A 19954-nucleotide genomic window follows, 5' to 3' on the forward strand; every position below is an offset into this window, starting at 1 on the left:
GCAGCACAAGCTGGCATGTTGTCTGGTTCTGTAGCCTTTGCTTTATCGAGAGCTCTGGGCTATGCAATGAATAGAATAGGCTGAAGACTAACATTAAAAGGTCCCCCATTCTGATTATTATTGTGGATTAAGAAAGAGTCTGAAAGAACTGATTATTACAGATGGATTATACAAAGATATCACTCAACCAGCTTAAAAAATAAATCTGTTAGAAACACACCATTTATTCATCTGTTGGATCCTTACAGAGGGTCTTTGGAGAAAATAACAAAAATATAACGTGCACACAAGGGAGATTTATGAAATACAACTAGTTTTTACAAAACCAGCAATGGAAACAGTTACATCCAAGTCTGCAAATTTAATTAGTAAGCCACAATCAAACATTTTAATGCTTACAGAATTCAATTAAAAAAAAAATGAGGGCAGTTTATTGTATCTGCTAATGCAGTACCTTATAAAATTAGTACAAAGGTGGCCCACAGTTGGAGCAGGAGTCTGTGCATGACAGATTTTAAACAACTGCATTGTATCACAGGTTAATTTTTAATAACTGGGCAATATTCAGTCAAGTTCTACATTAATAGGTGCAGTTTCATAATAAAAATTGGAATATTAGCACATGGGTTTAAGAAAGAAAATTTTAAGGGTACAGTACTTGACAACTCTGGTTTGCAGCTTTTATTCCCAGCAATGCCTTTTAAAAAACCTTTGAGACAAGCTACACAAAGACTGCACTGCGAAAGCCAAGTCTCAAAAGCTTTCTAAATCAATATATAATAATCAGAAATACTGATAATAGTTTCTCAAAGAAACTGACCAGATGCAAAGGTGAAAGGTCATTATTCTGCAACAAACCACTTTGTTGGAAAGCTGGACAATAAAGTGATGGCAGGACAGAAAAGCGAAAGAAAACAAATAGAAATATTAAGACCCATACAAATATTACAGTCAATCTGTGCAATTCTAACATACTACATAATCAGTAATAACTTCCCTAGGAATGCAAATGCATTCTACACCTTTGTAGCACATAACCCTTAATGCTAATATTAAACAAAGCATCAACAATAACAAATTTAAAGAATACCCAAAATTTCTAACCAACATTAGTTACATAAACATTCTTTATAAATAATTAAATACAGAAACTGTTTATAAAATCCACCAATAATAATGTAAAAAATCCCATAAACCACTAAAGCAAACTAAAGTTCCTATTTATAACAATGTTATGCATTGTGTATTTAAATGAGAAAATAAAGTAGGTTTAAAGGTATTGCACACCTAAGTAAAAGGAAATAACCCATCAATGCAGTACACAGAAATCTGTGCAATGTAGAACCAACATTTCATTAGGCTTAATCAACACATTTAAAACCATCAAAGAAAGACTTATGCCAAACTACTAAATTAACTTATTTGGTCTTACTCGAAATATTTTTTGAAGTTGCAGTGTTGGAGTGCATTGTTCTTAAAATCTTTTTACTTATATTAGAATTTTAAAAGTTAAGTTTAATTTGATAGTTTTAAAATCCAGATTAACTGGAGCCAAAAGACTTTTTTTTACACAGCCTTGTACATATAGTTGGAAAAAAAGATTTTCTATAGCATAACACTACAGAGGGTATGTTAACTGTTGTTAGTAACTAATGAAAAACATCACAAAACATCATAATCATCATGTATCACCTGAAAGCAAACCCAGTAGCTTCTATTTTATTATCCACTTATTTTAATTGCTATGGTGTACGTTTTTGTGGCCAGGCCCTTGCATTTCAATCCTAACTTGCCACAGCGTCCAGTGTCCATTAGCACAGAGAATACATCATTCAGCTTGAAGATGGAGGTGCAATTTTTTTTAAACATGAAAAAATGCATTACTTGAACCATGGTATCCAAATCATTGTGTTGTTCAAAAACATTGAGACATTTTGTGTGAAAATGTGCGCTTAAACTGTAGAGTAGATATAAAAGTTCCAGCAGCACTGTCCTGATATTCATTTTAGTGCATAAATTCAAAATCTTTGTGCTAGCCCTGAAATAACAAAGAATTTTTAAAAAGAACCATCAACCCAAACCACAGTCACCCAATCGCCCGTCGAGTAAGCCCACTTTTGCAAACATTATTCAGGTTACTTATAAAATACTCAGTTTTTCTGTATCTGAAGATGTTTCTTTTTTATTTAAATAATCATATATTAAAATTTCACTGCTCTAGTTATGGTTTCAAAATACAAAACTGCGTAGATTTTGATGATCTTCTCATTGAACTTTAAATCTCTGGTTGCAGATTTGCGCAGAACTCAATACAAATGCTTGGAAAATATTCCATATCATCAGGCTGAGCTTTACAGATTTTCTAGATGAAAGATGAGTGACGTGCAGCAAATGCAAAATATTTGTTCTTCATTGCACCTCTGAATTTAAAGTAACAAATTTCCCATAACTTACAGTTAAAAAAAAACTAGCTGGAAATGCTACTTGACAGTATTTAAGACCCTATCACTAATTAACTTAGCCTAGGTTCTCATTTACAGCAAATATGTTTGTGCACAGTAGCTACCTCACCCCCACCCAAAGCCTATTTATATTCCTTCAAAAATCATCCAAATTAATTTTAGGTTATGCCACCACTATTCTGAACTTTGGGTTGTTGTGATTTCTAATTTAAACTATAATCTAAAAAAAGATTTTTCATGGATTCAGTGAAGTTTATAAATTTTCTTGGGTAAAAGACAACTAAATGAAATGAAAAAATGTAAAATTTCTTAGCAATACATAGTATTTATATTCTATATTTCCTGTCATAGAATATTTATTTCTCAATACAGAATGAAACACAGTAAATGGAGCAAAGACTTACAACAGACCAGGTGCATATTTTAATGCTTGTGTTTTTTTTGGTGTAAGCTGAATGTGGATGTTTACATCCAAAAAAGTAGCATTACCACGTTAAACTACAAATAGCAGGTTTATGTTCCTGTTATCCTGATATTTGATACCAAAAGGTTGTTAAAAATATATATACTTACATTTTTGCTAAATGCCAAGGATCTGGATAACTTTACAGTAAATGACAATTATAAAGTTAGGTCAAGGAGGTATCTCTACCAAAAAGCTACTTTCTGACAGGAAACATCTTTCATAATAACCATAACAACACTGAGTACAAAAAGAATATTAGCTTGTCTTTAAATGTAAAGCTTTACTTCACCCTACACGTTCCAGCCATTTTAACATTGGCTACTTGCATTCAGACTGAGCCATTTTGATGTTGAACAAATCTCCACATTTTAAAGAAAGTTCAGCGTGAAAATAGTGATGGCACTAATCAACACAAATGTCTTCCTTTCGGCATAGCACTGATACACATGGCTCCTGTTTTGCCATTGAATGAGATCATAGCTGATCTTTTACCTCTGTGTCACTTTGCTGCACTAAACCCATAACCCTTGATACCAACAAGCTATTGATGTACATCGTAAATGTACTCAGCAATCGAGCCTCTTCAATAGAAAATTCCGAAGATCCATCACTCTCAGCATTGAGCCTAGAGTACCTCCAAGGATCAAATTGAAGCATAACCTCATATTGCTGCCTCCAATCACACCACCCATCCACTACTTCTGTGATGCGCACAGTTGGTGAGATAGTTATGCTTATTGCTCCTGTTTCCTGCCAATGGCAAGCACAACAACACACTTAACACCAGAATAAGACGTTAACTCTGTTCCTCTCTCCACAGATGCTGCCTGACCTGCTGAGTGTTTTCAGCTTTTTAGATTTGCAGCATTTGCAGTTTTTGATTTTCACAATACTAGAAGGCTCCTTGTGGTCGATTTGCTTTGAGATTTTCACTGAGGGACAGTGAAATTTATCATGATGAATTGCATCAGAGCAAAATAACAGTGAGTGCAGATTATAATCTTATCTCTACAGTTAAAAGTATGGTATAATTTTGAACAGCTCCACTGCTGCTAGTTACGAAGGTCACACTTACCAAAATCAAAACTTCATGAAATACTTGTTACCACTTGCTTGTACAAATCAATAGCCAAGGATTCTGTTATGTGGATGCATCAACATTATTAATAATATGATAATGATGAATTAGTAACATCTTTATTTTTCCTCTTCTTACTGATGACGGATATTGTCCCCCGTTCGAAATAAGTGAACCAGTGCAGAGAAGAAAAAGCAATGAAGTTCATCAGGATTATTAAAACATTGCAGTTCCCCCTAGGTTTCTGAACATGAATCGTTCCGGCGACAAAGTGCAAAGTGTCCAACCTTTCAACCCCCAAAACACAATCCTGTTTAAACAGAATATACAAGTTCTGCACATCTCTGTGCATTCTTACACTTTTTGCACTGAAGGAAGTGGTGAATATTAAAACTTTAATAAAGCTGTTTTGGAGTACAAAGGACAGACCAACCCAAAGCTTCAATATGACCCAGGGTCAGAATGCAACACTTGTAAATTATTTCATGTTTCAGGATGATTCTTTGAGCTGCCAAACAATGAGGGTGATGATAGCAGCTGAGGGAGGAAAGACATTTGTATCTGAACAAGGTGATATAGGGAGAGTTTTCCTCCTCAAGTAACCTGTTAATTAAATGACACTTATTTAAGTTAATTTACCGAAACTAACTACAAAAACAGAAAAAAGGTAAAATCAGTAACTCAGATTGCCAAAAGATGGGAAATGATGTTCCACAGTGATCAGCCTTAGGGCCACTGTCAATCACCATTTATATAAACAATCTGTGAATTCGAAGTACAATATCATTTTTTGTATGCAATACCAAATTAGGTGGTGTTGTTAATATGGAGAAAGATTGTGACAATTGCGTTGCTAAATGCACATGCAAATGGAAAATATCTTTCAATATCGTTAAATATGAGATGCATCATTTTGATTCATTTAAAGAATCCATGTATTCTGTGGAAAACAAGGATCTATTTAGGGCAGAAGCACAAAGGAATCTCAGGGTGCAGGTTTGCAAATCATTAAAGCAACTAAAAAGTGTAAACATGGCACTGGGTCTCATTTTGGTGGAGCCAAATTCAAGAGCAGAGAAGTTACACTAAGATGCATAACCTTGGTTAGAATACTAAACACAATTTTAGTATCTGTGTTACAAGAAGTCGAAAGCAGCAATTTTTCCTTAAGTAATAAAGGTGATAGCAGACCCAAAGGGTGACCTGACAGATATCTTTAAAAGCTGAGGATGCAAGGAGAACACTTCTTCCCATGGGGCCAGAAACACAAGGAAAACCATGAAGGGATTCAAGGGAAACATTTTTGCTCTGGTAATGGTAGGAAATTGGAATTCACCACTCCATGGAATGATTCGTTTAAGGAGAAGCTAGACAAACAACATGGGGGAGGGGATCAGAGGAGATGATGAGACGGGTGAGAAAGATGAGAAATAGCTTATATGAAGCATCAACACTGGCAGAGACCTATTGGGTTGAATAACCTGTTTTTGTGCTACAAAAGTCTGCGTAATACAAGGAACTACTGCCACTACATAAAAATACAATTATTAATGGGAAATATGAAGTTGAATAAGTACAACAAAATCTTTGATTCTCAGGTTTTTATAAACCTTAGTATTCTTAAGCATGTGTGTTTGAATTGGAACTCATTATGGTGGCTGAAAGTTATATTCCAAATCTAAGTTTAAAGTATTCATGAATTTACATTGCATTAAACTTTAACCATCTTCAAGTTTTCCTAACCTTAAGACAACAAATACGACAGCTTGTAACAATAACTCACCCCACCCCCAACACCTGTGTCACTGTCTAAACCAAACCTCACATAACAAGCTACGCAACCAAAATATTTATAGAAAAGTTTACTACAGGCCAGCATTCTGTAAAAGTACCATGCAAGTTTAGGTGCATTCGGTCCCCCTACTTTACAGATATACCCTCAAATGGTGGGTTGCTTGTCAATTGGGAAAGCAATCCGCTATTAAGGATACATGTGCAACTCATTGTCACTAGAAATAAAAATTATTTTGTAAAGTTTAAAAGTTGCTGACAAAGTATCAATATGTCCAACTCAATTACTTGTTTTTTGATAGTTACCACTAGAATAGCTTAACAAAACACAAAATATTAATTTCAAAGCAATGAATATTAAAACAAACTGTCCCAAAACACTGTTTTAAAGACTGTCTTGTCATTTTAATTTATAAGCTCCTTAAATTGCTGTTTCCAGTGCTTAAAATTATTGACACAACCCTAGCTACCTATTAATACCATACCTTCTCATTCCGGTGCCAAGAATCCTTATTATTCAAGTATTATTAGTGTTATTAAAAACTGCAGAGAAAGTAAATTTCTGTAATTGTTGCAAGAAACAAAAACACCATAATATAAGGCAGTCTAGTCAACAGGTAAACTTATTCTACTGGGTTATTCGGATAAGCAAGGTGCAGCATGTAATCCGCTGCAAAGGTCTACAAAGCAGCAAGCTCTCTGAACTGCAATTATCCTAGCCTGCATCCGAGAAGCATGCTCTTTACCCTTCCTGTTACTTCAAGACTAAACAGGTGAACTGTGATGCTCTAAAGTGAAAGGCAGCAGTGCACAGCTACCCAGACCATTTCAGTCACAGTGCATTCAAGGTGCATTCCTGGCATCTTTTGCTCCTCAGATCCAGAAAGCAGTTTGGCTCCTCCCATTCATTTCAGTCGCTGTGTGACATTTGCCAGTGCAACAGCAAAAGCCTGCACTGCAGAAAACGGATACTGAAAATCCAGGATGTACGCATTACCATCAATCCTTCCAAACTGCATCACCTACAACACAAAATAAATAAAAGGATATTATTGTGAAAATACTGCATTAATAATTTTAATTTAAACTACTGCAGGAGATCAAAGCAATTAAATGTACAATACTTTCAAAATCTGCTTTAGTGACTTATTCTTTATGAACAGTTTCATAAAAAAGTTTCAAGACTTATTTTTGCAGCACGATGTCACTCCCATTTCAGCAATCACTTAGAGCCTATTATTTGCAAAATTCATAAATATATATTATAACACATAGGCCCCGTGATCTGAAGAGTACAATATATCTTAAGAGTACAACATAACTGGATCCTTGACTTTCTAACAAACAGAGAGTCTCTGCTGGCCGTTAATGGAGTAACAGCTATTTGCTGCTGCTCCCCCTATATTTAACCTCTTCAACCCGGTTTGAAATCCTTCTCTTTCATCCTCAGTAACAAATTTAAATGTGATTATATCTCATTTTGAATACAAGGAGTGCTAAAGCTATGAAAACCACTAAGGAAGATGATCCTCCTGTAACTCTGGAATCTATTTTCAAGCAGCTTCGACAGCTCAATTCCAAGTTTGATTCTATTCAAAAAATCCTGGATGATAATGACGAACGAATTAAAGTAAATGAAGCATCTCTTTCGGTTTAGGATGGGAAAATTGATGACTTACAGAAGCTTGTAAAAAGCAAGTCGAAGCTAATGAAAAATTAAAGCAGAAGGTTACTGACTTAGAAAACAGAAGCAGAGGAAGCAATCTCCGAATTCTGGGTATAACAGAAAAGTCTGAACGTAATCAACCAAAGGAATTCTTTGCAAAGCTTTTGACTCAATTATTTCCTGATATTTTAGAATCTTTGCCTAAGATTGATCAAGCACACAGATCACCACTGTATAAATTCCCTACGCAAGTTAAACCCAGATCAGTTATCATCTCTCTCCATGATTTTCAAACTAAGGAGATCTTAAACAGTTTTTTTGCATAAGTATTTACTCAGGAAACTGGCATAGTGGATATAGAAGGAAGGGAAACAGGCAATAGTATCATGAAACATATAGAGATTAAGGATTGCCTTACAGCGAATAAAGGTAGATAAATCCCCCGGGCCTGATAAGATATTTCCTCGGACATTGAGAGAGACTAGTGTAGAAATTGCAGGGGCCCTGGCAGATATATTTAAAACGTCCTTAGCCACGGGTGCGGTGCCAGAGGACTGGAGGATAGCTCATGTTGTTCTGTTGTTTAAAAAAGGTTCTAAAAGTAAACCAGGTAATTACAGGCCAGTGAGCCTGACATCAGTAGTGGGTAAATTATTGGAAGGTGTTCTGAGAGATCGGATATACAAGTATTTGGATAGCCAAGGGCTGATTAGGGATAGTCAGCATGGCTTTGTGTGTGGTAGATAGTGTTTAACGAATCTTGTAGAGTTTTACGAGGAGGTTACCAAGAAAGTAGATGAAGGAAAGGCTGTGGATGTTGCCTACATGGACTTTAGTAAGGCCTCTGACAAGGTCCCACATGGGAGGTTAGTTCAGAAGGTTCGGACACTAGGTATCCATGGCGAGGTTGTAAACTGGATTCGAAATTGGCTGTGTGGGAGAAGACAGAGAGTGGTAGTGGATGATTGTTTCTCAGACTGGAGGCCTGTGACTAGTGGTGTGCCTCAGGGATCTGTGCTGGGGCCATTGTTGTTTGTTGTCTATATCAGTGATCTAGATGATAATGTGGTAAATTGGATCAGCAAGTTTGCTGATAACACTAAGATTAGAGGTGTAGTGGACAGCGAGGAAGGCTTTCAAAGCTTGCAGAGGGATCTGACCCAACTGGAAGAATGGGCCAGAAAATGGCAGATGGAATTTAATGCAGACAAGTGTGAGGTGTTGCATTTTGGAGGGACAAATCAAGGTAGGACATACACAGTAAATGGTAGGGTACTGAGGAGTGCAGAGGAACAAAGGGATCTGGGAGTTCAGATACATAATTCCCTGAAAGTGGTATCGTAGGTAGACAGGGTTGCAAAGAAGGCATTTGGCATCCTGGCATTCTTAAATCAAAGTATTGAGTATAGGAGTTGGGATGTTATGGTGAGGTTGTATAAGACATTGGTGAGGCCAAATTTGGAGTATTGTGTGCAGTTTTGGTCACCTAACTATAGGAAGGATATTTGTAAGATTGAAAGAGTGCAGAGGAGATTTACTAGAATGTTGCTGGGTCTTCACGAGTTGAGTTACAGGGAAAGACTGAACAGGTTAGGACTTTATTCCTTGGAGCGCAGAAGAATGAGGGGAGATTTGATAGAGGTTTACAAAATTATGAGAGGTATAGAAAGAGTTAATACGAGTAGGCTCTTTCCACTTAGATTAGGAGAGATAAGTACCAGAGGACATGGCTTTAGGGTGAAAGGGCAAAAGTTTATGGGGAACATTAGGGGGAACTTCTTCACTCAAAGAGTGGTGGGAGTATGAAACGGGGTGCCATCTGATGTAGTAAATGCGAACTCACTCTTGAGTTTTAAAAATAAATTGGATAAATACATGGACGGGAGAGATCTGGAGGGTTATGGACTGGGTGCAGGTAAATGGGACTAGCGGAATACCGTTTCGGCACAGACTAGAAGGGCCGAATGGCCTGTTTTCTGTGCTGTAGTGTTATGGTTCTATGGAGCTTCTAATTCGTGAAGCACATCGAAGAGGAATGATTGATTACCAAGATTGTAAGATGAGAATTGTTGAAGATTATTCACCCAAGGTTATGAAGGAATGGGTTAAATTTAAAAAGGTCATGTCGGATCTTTATCAGAAAGGTTACAAACCGTCTCTTCATTACCCTGCAAGACTTAGAATTACACTGAAAAATGGCTTGGAGAAGTGGATTCGGTTGCCTGAAGAAGCCCAGTTTTTTCTAGAAGCTGACGACTGAATGCTTTTGAATTCCTCTCTATGAACATTTTCTGTTTTTATTTTTGATAACTCCTTACTAATGCTTTGGATGCCTATGTTTTTTTTATTTTTTAAAATTTTTCTTCAAATATACTAGACCAATGGTATTAGCTGATATTTATGCTCCAAATACCGATGACCCAGGATTTTTTGAACGATTTTTTGCACTTCTGCCAGATTTGAATCTTTACACTCTCTTGTGTTAGGAAGAGACTTTAATTGCTGGTTAGGTTCAAAACTAGATAGGTCATCTACTAAATCAGCTGCTCCTAATAAATCAGCTTTATTTTTTCAATCACTTTTAATGAAATCTGGTGTCATTGATGCCTGGCGCTTTTTACATCCAGAAGATAAGGAATATTCGTTTTTTTCTCATGTTCACTGTACATATTCCAGGATTGACTATATTTTTATTGATAATCAAATGATTCCATCAGTTCGATCCTGTGATTATAAAGATCCTGTGATTATTGCTCTTTCAATTATGCTCCCATGCTTCTATCTTTAAATCTCCCTGGACTCCCTCAGATTTTGGTGTTTTAACCTAACTTTGCTATCTGATAAAGACTTGTTAAAATTTCTGGAGAAACAAATTACTCTTTTCTTTAAAGAGAATACGTCAGAAGAGATTTCTAGTCTTATTGTATAGGACGCTTTTAAAGCCTCTATTAGAGGACAAATCATTTCCTATATGGTAAGCGTTAGGAAAAAAGTTAACAGAGAGAGAGTCGATCTAGTTAATCAGTTGAAACTATTAGATCAAGAATACGCTTTGGATCCAGATCCGGCTTTATATAAAAGGCGAGTTGAAATTAAAACTAAATATGATCTTCTTTTGACATATCCAATTGAAAATCAACTTTTAAAAGATAAAAGTCAATTTTATATTCATGGAGATAAAACAGGTAAATTACTGGCTAACCAATTAAAAACCTCTAAAGCTAGACGGCAAATTAAAGAAATTTGTAAAGCCAATGGTGAGAGGACAACTGATCTTTTAGAAATAAATGATACTTTTAGAGAATTTTATTCTAAACTTTATAGTTCTAATTTTCCTAAAGATGACACTGTAATGAATAATTCCTTTGACCAATTAAATGTTCCTACACTTTCTACCGATAACTGAAAACAGTTGGATCAATCTATTACATATGAGGAAATCACCGAGGTTGTACGATCTTTACACTCTGGAAAGTCTCAAGGTCCTGACGGATTTCCTGGAGAATTTTATAAGGCCTTTTCCTCTTTGCTTCTACCTCATTTATGTTCTGTTTTCTCGGATTCTTTTAAATTGGGTAGGTTACCACAATCTTTTTACGAAGCCTCAATTTCACTCATTCTTAAGAAAAATAAGAACAGACTGTCTGCATTATAGCAGCACTGCTTTTCCATTGTGAAGGATGTGACGAGGTCATGAAAGATGCTACAAAAATGTTGGTTCTATTTTCATGTTGGGTGTTATGGAAATCTGAACTACTTTGAGAGAAACTAAGTATATTCCTGTTTTAGTTTTAAACTCTTAAAGACATTATCCACCAAAATAAATCACTGCTGTGGAAATTACAGTCAATTGTAGGGAGCTAGAAACCAAACGACTGTCAGACTCTGCTCTGCCCCTTCACCCTGCATTGGCTTCTTCACAGTCCTACTCTCCCTGTTTGAAGGCCTAGAGTTAACTAGGGGGTCTGTTATAACAGATGCTGTGTCTGAAGGTCAGTGCTTCTAAGTAGACAGCATGCCCCAAAAACCATATAAACTGTGGTCTTAAACAAGCTACTCTTTTTGTTGCATTCTTAATCACTTGTTCATGACTCAGTTCTCCATCTCCAAGAGACAGTGTTAAATACTTCCTATTAAACCACTTGGCTCCAGAACTTTTGCCATACCTTTCTCAGGATTTTCTACAGGCTTTGTCACCTCTTCACCTATTCTTTCCTACACAATTGATCGAATCTCCTCTTCAATCCTAATTTCAGCAGTAATCCAAAGCATGCTAAGAGGAATAGATAGTGGACAGCCAGCACCTCTTTCCCAGGCACCAATGCTCAATACAAGAGGGCATGGCTTTAAAGTAATAGGTGGGCAGTTCAAGGGATATATCAGAGGGAGGTTTTTTACCCAGAGAGAAGTCGGGGCATGGACTGCACTGCCTGGGGTGGTGGTGGAGGCAGGTACATTGGTCAAATTCAAGAGATTGCTAGATCAGCATCTGGAGGAATTTAAAATAGAGGGATATGTGGGAGGAAGGGGTTAGATATTCTTAGGTGAGGTGTAAGGGTCGGCATGGCATTGTGGGCTGAAGGGCCTGTATTGTGCTGTACTTTCCATGATCTATGATCTAACCCAACGGAATGTGCTTTGTACAGACCAATTTCATTACTTATCTGGATGTCAAAATTTTATCTAAAGTTCTGGCTCGTAGATTTGAAAACATTTTACCTTCAATTATATCCAATGATCAGACTGGTTTTATTAAAAATCGATATTCTCATTTTAATATTCGTCGTTTATTAAATATTACCTATTCTCCCTCTAAGGATATATCGGAATGTGTGATATCTCTAGATGCTGAGAAGGCCTTTGATCGGCTTGAATGGAATTACTTATTTAAAACTTTAGAGAAATTTAACTTTGGGCCCTATTTGATCCAATGGATTAAATTATTTATCCCCTTCTGCTCGAGTTCTTCCTAACTTTCAAAATTCTAAACCTTTTAAACTTCAATGTAGAACCAGATAGTGATGCCCTTTGAGCCCTTTGCTCTTTGATTTGGCTTTAGAACCTTTGGCTATTTCTTTCCAAGAATCTAGAGATATTGCTGGTATCTCCAGAAGAGATATTAACCATGAAGTTTTGTTATACGCTGATGACTTATTACTTTTTATATCTAATGTTGAAACCTTGTTACCTCCTATGCTTTGTCTACTTTCCTGTTTTAGTCAGTTTTCAGGATACAAATTGGATTTACACAAAAGCGAACTTTTTCCCTTGAATAACCTGGTACCACTCAATATTAATCTTCCTTTTAAAATTGTAAGAAATCATTTTACCTATTTGGGTGTATCAATTACTACAAACTATAAACATTTATTTAAAGAAAGTTTTCTCACCTTACTGTATTATGTGAAAAGGGTTTTATTACGTTGGTCACCCCTCTCTATATCATTGATTGGCTGAATTAATTCTATTAAAATGAATATTCTACCTAAATTCATATATCTACAGTGGCATGCAAAAGTTTGGGCACCCCTGGTCAAAACTTCTGTTACTGTGAATAGCTAAGTGAATAAAAGATGACCTGATTTCCAAAAGGCATAAAGTTAAAGATGACACATTTCTTTAATATTTTAAGCAAGATTACTTTTTTATTTCCATCTTTTACAGTTTCAAAATAACAAAAAAGGAAAAGGGCCCGAAGCAAAAGTTTGGGCACCCTGCACGGTTAGTACTTAGTAACACCCCCTTTGACAAGTATCACAGCTTGTAAACGCTTTCTGTAGCCAGCTAAGAGTCTTTCAATTCTTGTTTGGGGGAATTTTTGCCCATTCTTCCTTGCAAAAGGCTTCTAGTTCTATGAGATTCTTGGGTCGTCTTGCATGCACTGCTCTTTTGAGGTCTATCCACAGATTTTCGATGATGTTTAGGTCAGGGGTCTGTGAGGTCCATGGTAAAACCTTCAGCTTGTGCCTCTTGAGGTAGTCCATTGTGGATTTTGAGGTGTGTTTAGGATCGTTATCCTATTGTAGAAGCCATCCTCTTTTCAGCTTCAGCTTTTTTACAGATGGTGTGATGTTTGCTTCCAGAATTTGTTGGTATTTAATTGAATTCATTCTTCCCTCTACCAGTGAAATGTTCCCTGTGCCACTGGCTGCAACACAAGCCCAAAGCATGATCGATCCACCCTTGTGCTTAACAGTTGGAGAGGTGTTCTTTTCATGAAATTCTGCACCCCTTTTTCTTCAAACTTTCCTGCATCCTCACCACAAAATTCAGTGTCAGAAGTTTGCAAAGGAACATCTAAACAAGCCTGAGGCATTTTGGAAACAAGTCCTGTGGACTAATTAAGTTAAAATAGAACTTTTTTGCCGCAATGAGTAAAGGTGTGTTTGGAACATTATCGAAAATCTGTGGATAGACCTCAAAAGAGCAGTGACTGCAAGACGGCCCAAGAATCTCACAGAACTAGAAGACTTTTGCAAGGAAGAATGAGTGGAAAACCCCAAAACAAGAATTGAAAGACTCTTGGCTGGCTACAGAAAGCATTTACAAGCTGTGATACTTGCCAAAGGGGGTGTTACTAAGTACTGACCATGCAGGGTGCCCAAACTTTTGCTTCGGGCCCTTTTCCTTTTCTGTTACTTTGAAACTGTAAAAGATGGAAATAAAAAAGTAATCTTGCTTAAAATATTAAAGAAATGTGTCATCTTTAACTTTATGCCTTTTGGAAGTCAGGTCATCTTTTACTTGCTTAGCTATTCACAGTAACAGAAATTTTGACCGGGGTGCCCAAACTTTTGCATGCCACTGTATTTCAGGCTCTATCCGTTTTTATTCCTAAGTCCTTTTTTTGACTCTCTTGATTCAATTATATCTTCCTACATATGGAAAAACAAACATCCTAGACTAAATAAGGCTCATCTTCAGAAGGTTAAAAAGAATGGAGGTTTAGCCTTACCTAATTTTAGGTTATATTACTGGGCAGTCAATATATGAAATCTTACGTTTTGGTTACATTACATTAATCAAGAGGCTTGTCCAGTATGGGTTTCTTTGGAAGTAACTCTGTTAAAAAATTTTCTATTATCTCTCTGCTTTGTTCTTCACTTCCTTTATCATTAAATAAACTAACTGATAATTTAGTAGTTAAACATGCTTTGAGGATTTGGATACAATTTAGAAAATATTTTGGCTTATCGAGATTTTCTTTGTCTAGTGCCATTTTTTCTAATTATTTTTTTAAACCTTCTATGACTGATGTAGTTTTTAAAGAGTGGGACAAATTGGGTATCACTTGTTTTCAGGATCTGTTTGTTGGAGGAAATCTTTCTTCGTCTGAACAATTGTCAACCAAATATAATTTACCAAAAACTCATTTTTTCCAATATTTACAAATTAGAGATTTTCTTCGATCTCAACATTGTTTTCCTATGAGTCCTGATAAAAATTTACTAGATGCGATTTTTAATTTGAAGCGTTTTCATGATGGATCAATATCTAATATTTATGACAGATTATTAGGAATAAGTAAGGTTCCATTAGATAAAACTAAAAATGCCTGAGAACAAGACTTGCGGATGTCAATTTCTGAGGAAACTTGGAATGAAATTTTTAGATTGGTTAATACTTCGTCATTATGCGCCTGTCATCTCTCCTTCAATTTAAAGTGGTCCATAGAGCTCACTTGTCTAAAGACAAACTATCCCGTTTTCATTCGGATACATCTCCTTACTGTGACAAATGCAATAATGGAGAGGCTTCTTTAATTCACATGTTTTGGACGTGTCAGAGTCTTAAAAAGTATTGGACAGAGGTGTTTCTAACTTCTTCTGTGCTTTTTAAAATAAATCTTAAACTTAATCCTTTGACTGCATTATTTGGGATTGTCGGAGAAAAAGATATAACTTTGGAAGCTTCTGATCTACACATTCTGGCTTTTATTTTTCTTACAGCCAGGAGGGCTGTGTTGCTTAAATGGAAGGAAGTTACTCCGCCTACTCATGCTCAATGGTTACAGGATGTTATGTCATACCTGAATCTAGAGAAGATCTGTTGTTCAATTCTTGAATCTAACTTAGACTTTCAAACCCTGTCCCTGTGGGGACCTTTTTTTGAATTATTTTCAAAACCTTTGATTTGGTGACGAAAGTACAAATATTGGCTGACAGCATTATGTCTCAAGGGTTCTTCCTTGTTTTTTTTTTAACCAAACAGCTCCAGTTTTTTGGTAGTGGGTGTAGACTTTTTTATATAATAAAATTATTCCAATTTTTTCTTTATTAACTATCACGTTATTATTAATTTAGAGTATTGTGATCTCAAGTATGACTTAACACAATGTATTCAGTAGTATTTTTATCCTCTTTTTGATGCATGTACTCTGTATTTTTTTGTGGAATTAATAAAAAATATTGTAAAGAGAGACTTTCTAACAAACAGACCACAATCAGTGAGGATAGGCAGCAACACCTCCAGCACGATTATTCTCAACACTGGTGCCCTACAAGACTGCGTCCTCAGCCCTCTACTCCCTTTACACTCATGACTGTGTGGCCAGATTCTGCTCTAACTCCATCTACAAGTTTGCAGATGATACCACCGTTGTAGGCCGTATCTCAAACAGCGATGAGTCGGAGTACAGGAAGGAGATAGAGAGCTTAATGGAATGGTGTCATGACAACAACCTTTCCCTCAATGTCAACAAAACAAAAGAGCTGGTCATTGACTTCAGGAAAGGGGGTGGTGTACGTGCACCTGTCTACATCAACGGTGCTGAGGTTGAGAACTAGAAGTTCCTGGGAGTGAACATCACCAACAGCCTGTCCTGGTCAAATCACATAGATGCCACGGCCAAGAAAGCTCACCAGCACCTCTACTTCCTCAGGAGGCTAAAGAAATTTGGTTTGTCCCCTTTGACTCTCACCAACTTTTACCGACGCACCATGGAAAGCATCCTATCTGGATGTATCACGGCTTGGTACGGCAACTGCTCTGCCCAGGACCACAAGAAACTTCAGAGAGTTGTGGACACAGCCCAGAGCATCACGGACACCAGCCTCCCCTCCTTGGACTCTGTCTTTACCTCTCGTTGTCTTGGTGAAGCAGCCAGCATAATCAAAGACCCCATGCACCCGGGACATTCTCTCTTCCTTCCTCTTCTGTTGGGTAGAAGATACAGGAGCCTGAGGGCACGTAGCACCAGACTTAAGGACAGCTTCTACCTCACTGTGATAGACTACTGAACGGTTCCCTTATACAATGAGATGGACTATGACCTCACGATCTACCTTGTTGTGACCTTGCACCTTATTGCACTACACTTTCTCTACAGCTGTGACACTTTACTCTGTACTGTTATTGTTCTTACATGTACTACATCAATGCAGTCTGTACTAACTCAATGTAACTGCACTGTGTAATGAATTGACCTGTACGATCGGTATGCATGACAAGTTTTTCACTGTATCTCGGTACAAGTGGCAATAATAAACTAATACCAATATCTTTAGTATCAGCTCAAGAATAAGTTATTACGTAGAATTAAGGAGAACCATACTGCAGTACTAGCAGAATATTTTTCAGTGTAAATTGAAGTAGGTTACTGATTATTAACCTAATTTATTTCAAAGATCATCCTATTCCCTTCCTTACTTCAACCCTTTCCAAGTTGTTTGCAATTCTTGCTTACAGTAATTTGCCTTAATTTCCTCCCTGAAATAAACATTTTTCACGAAGCACCAACATGAGGCAGCAGTACCAAGATTTGAAAAGAGCTTCCCGAAATTTGTCAGTACTCTTCTGTCTAAATAGTATTCAATTTATTGCACAGTAATATTGACAGTGAGATTTAACGTTTCCACAGAGTTGAAGTGAAAAGCTTATATATTTTAATTTAAATATACAAAACTGAATTAACAGAATCACAGGAGCACACTTTGGAAAACTACATGATACTTTTCAGGTTTTATTTTAATTAAGCTAATTTGAAACTCTTACAATGTGCAGGAGTTTCCAAGGTACTTTACAACATGATAAGAGGAAATGAATGAAAGTAAAAATGAAACTAAAACAAATCATGATTGATCAGGATGGGTTAGGAGGTGCAGTCAGGAATGGACATTGCATACTGGGAGGTTTAGATCTGGACTGGCCACTGCTGCAACAATATATGCTGAAATAACATTATTTACACTTGCCAGTTTAGCAAAGAAATAGCTACATGTTGGTTTCATCCTTTCTTCTGAAAATGTCCTGTAAAAATGACCCAAGGTCCTACAATCTTCAGTTCCATTAAATGTCACACACTAACACAAGGATGCTAAGTTGTTACGTATATTCAAGGATGGCACAGAGGTTTGTGAACCCACACATCAGAGAATGTGGGGATCTGACAGGAAAGTGGACTTGAGGTACAAGGACAACAATGATCTTATTAAAATGCAAATTCCCCCTTTCTTTGTACTTTAGAAGTTATTTTACCACTAGCTTTTCTCAGCTCTGATTAAAGGTCATTGCCCTAAAACTTTCTTACTGTAGGGTATTTTTAGTAATAACCTGCTTTATTTTCATAGAATCATAGAAAGTACACAATGTTGTACCGACTTTAAGACTACCTAACCCCTTCCTCCCACATATCCTTCTATTTTAAATTCCTCCATATGCTTATCTAGTAATCTCTTGAATTTGACCAATGTACCTGCCTCCACCACCACCCCAGGCAGTGCATTCCATGCACCAACCACTCTCTGGGTAAAAATACCTCCCTCTGATATCTCCCTTGAACTTCCCACCCATTACTTTATAGCCATGCCCTCTTGTATTGAGCATTGGTGCCCTGGAAAAGAGACATTGGCTGTCTACTCTACCTATTCCTCTTAATATTTTGTATACCTCGATCATGTCTCCCCTCATCCTCCTCCTCTCCAAAGCTCCCTTAGTCTCTCCTCATAATGCATACTCTCTAAACCAGGCAGCATCCTGGTAAATCTCCTCTGCACCCTTTCCAAAGCTTCCACATCCTTCCTATAATGAGGCAACCAGAACTGGACACAGTACTCTAAGTGTGGTCCAACCAGAATTTTGTAGAGCTGCATCATTACCTCATGGCTCCTAAACTCGATCCCATGACTTATGAATGCTAACATCCCATAAGCTTTCTTAACTACCCTATCCACCTGTGAGGCAACTTTCAGGGATCTGTGTATATGAACCCCCCAGATCCCTCTGCTCCTCCACACTACCCAGAATCCTGCCATTAACTTTGTACTCCACCTTAGAGTTTGGCCTTTCAAAGTGTACCACCTCACACTTTTCTGGATTGAACTCCATCTGCCAATTTTCAGCCCAGCTCAGCATCCTATCAATGTCCCTCTGCAATCTTCAACAGTCCTCCACACTATCCACGAAACCACCAACCTTTGCGTCGTCTGCGAACTTGCCAACACACCCTTCTACCCCCATATCCAAGTCATTAATAAAAATCACGAAAAGTAGAGGTTCCAGAACCGATGCTTGTGGGACACCGCTAGTCACAGCCCTCCCATCTGAGTGCACTCCCTCCACCACAACCCTCTGCTTTCTACAGGCAAGCCAATTCTGAATCCACACAGCCAAGCTTCCCTAGATCCCATGCCCTCTGACCTTCTGAAGAAGCCTACCATGTGGAACCTTGTCAAACGCCTTACTAAAATCCATGTAGACCACATCTACTGCACTACCCTCATAAATCCTCCTGGTCACCTCCTCAAAGAACCCTATCAGGCTTTAATTTTTTCTAACATTTTCTAATATTTTCTAACAGCTCCAATACATCCTCCCTCTTGATATCTACATGCTCCAGAATATTAACCTTACCAACACTGTCCTCAGCATCATCAAGGCCCCTCTCCTTGGTGAATACTGAAAAGAAGTATTCACTAAGGACCTCACCCACTTCCACAGCTTCCAGGCATATCTTCCCACCTTTGTCTCTAATCAGTCCTACCTTTACTCTCACCATCCTTCTGCTCTTCACATAAGTGAATAGAGCCTTGGGATTTTCCTTAACCCTACTCACCAAGGCCTTTTCATGTCCCCTTCTTGCTCTCCTCAGCCCCTTCTTAAGTTCCTTCCTTGCTACCGTATATTCCTCAAGAGACCTATCTGATCCTTGCTTCTGAAACCTTATGTATGCTGCCTTCTTCCACCTAATGAGTTGTTCCACCTCTCTTGTCACCCATGGTTCCTTCACCCTGCCATTCCTTCTCTGCCTCACCGGGACAAATTTATCCCTAACATCCTGCAAGAGATCCCTGAACAATGACATCTCCATAGTACATTTCCCTTCAAAAATGTCATCCCAATTTACACTCATAATTTGCCCTTCCCCAATTAAATATCTTCCTGTCCTCTTTGCTCCTCCCGTCCATGACAATGCTAAAGGTTAGGGAGTGGTGGTCACTGTCCCCTAAATGCTCACCCACTGAGAGATCTGTCACCTGACCTGGTTCATTACC

At 37.5% G+C, this 19954-nt stretch overlaps 1 protein-coding gene across 1 annotated transcript in view; it reads right to left on the reverse strand.

Annotated features, from left to right (window-relative positions):
- Positions 1–223: 223 nt before the first annotated feature.
- Positions 224–19954, reverse strand: part of tulp4a (TUB like protein 4a) — a 178179-nt gene continuing 158448 nt past the window's right edge. The window contains 1 exon segment of the mRNA XM_052011964.1: positions 224–6819. Coding sequence (XP_051867924.1) covers positions 6703–6819 — 117 coding nt within the window. The 3' untranslated portion in view covers positions 224–6702.

Source organism: Pristis pectinata, chromosome 3, assembly GCF_009764475.1.
Source record: "Pristis pectinata isolate sPriPec2 chromosome 3, sPriPec2.1.pri, whole genome shotgun sequence".
Classification (NCBI taxonomy): Eukaryota; Metazoa; Chordata; class Chondrichthyes; order Rhinopristiformes; family Pristidae; genus Pristis; species Pristis pectinata.